The 757-nt window shown below is 56.9% G+C and overlaps 1 protein-coding gene across 1 annotated transcript in view; it reads right to left on the bottom strand.

Moving 5' to 3' along the window:
* The window catches only part of ATEG_00376 (uncharacterized protein), a gene marked incomplete at both ends in the record, with an annotated part of 1,077 nt that extends 566 nt beyond the window's left edge, over positions 1-511 (bottom strand). Inside the window, one exon of the mRNA XM_001210462.1 lies at positions 3-511. Within this exon, the coding sequence (XP_001210462.1) occupies positions 3-511 (509 nt within the window). The remainder of the gene's footprint in view (positions 1-2) is intronic.
* Positions 512-757: the final 246 nt, after the last annotated feature.

The following is a 757-nucleotide window of genomic DNA, read 5'->3' as shown; positions in this document are numbered from 1 at the left end:
ACATAGCCACCCGGAAGAGAACGTTCGCCTTGACCATGGGAGAACCGGCAGGGGAGAGATCGTCATCGGCCTCGGCACCAGTGGTGGAAGAAGTGCGAGTCGAGACCCGGGAGGCAGAGCGCTCACTGGCGCCACTTTCCGGCTGGCTCGAGGCGGTAGCCTTCTTGTTCTTCTTCTTCTGCGACTTGGTGCTGCCCTGGAGGGGAGTTCCGTTCTTCACGGCGGCAAAGCGCTTGGCCATCTCTTTGTGGTCGATCTCCGCGTCCGGCTTGTCGGTGTCCTCCACCTGCAACGCGAAAGCGGGCTTCTCATCCTCCTTCTTCGAGGGAGCGGCCGAGGGTTCGGGGGACTTCTTCGCCTTCCGCTTTGGTTTCTTTGCCGCCGGGGCGGGTTCGGTCTTTTCCACGATGGGCTTGATGGGGGCCTTGGCCTTGGTGGTAGGGCCATTGTAGTAATAGCCGAGACCACCTGCCACAACGAGCAGGATGGCCCAACTGAGGTAAGGGTTCATCGTCATGAGGCTGGTGAAGTCTGGGTTAGTTGGGAGATGTAAGTAACGGAGGTCTCTGGGACGTACAAGTTTGGAGCGTTAAAAGAAAAAGAAATCGTAATCAGGGGGGTTTGACTGGTGAAACCGAAAGCATAATTCGGTGTGCGACGGAGAGGTCGGTCCCGCGCGTACTTAAACCTGGGGTGTAGGAAGAAGGCAAGATGTAAAGCCAACGTAATTCAAAGAAACAGTCGTCAATTCAGGTCG

Source organism: Aspergillus terreus, genomic scaffold (genome assembly GCF_000149615.1).
Source record: "Aspergillus terreus NIH2624 scaffold_1 genomic scaffold, whole genome shotgun sequence".
NCBI lineage: Eukaryota > Fungi > Ascomycota > Eurotiomycetes > Eurotiales > Aspergillaceae > Aspergillus > Aspergillus terreus.
Note: the sequence above shows the minus strand (reverse complement) of the source record. Positions and strands in the feature narration are given on the sequence as shown.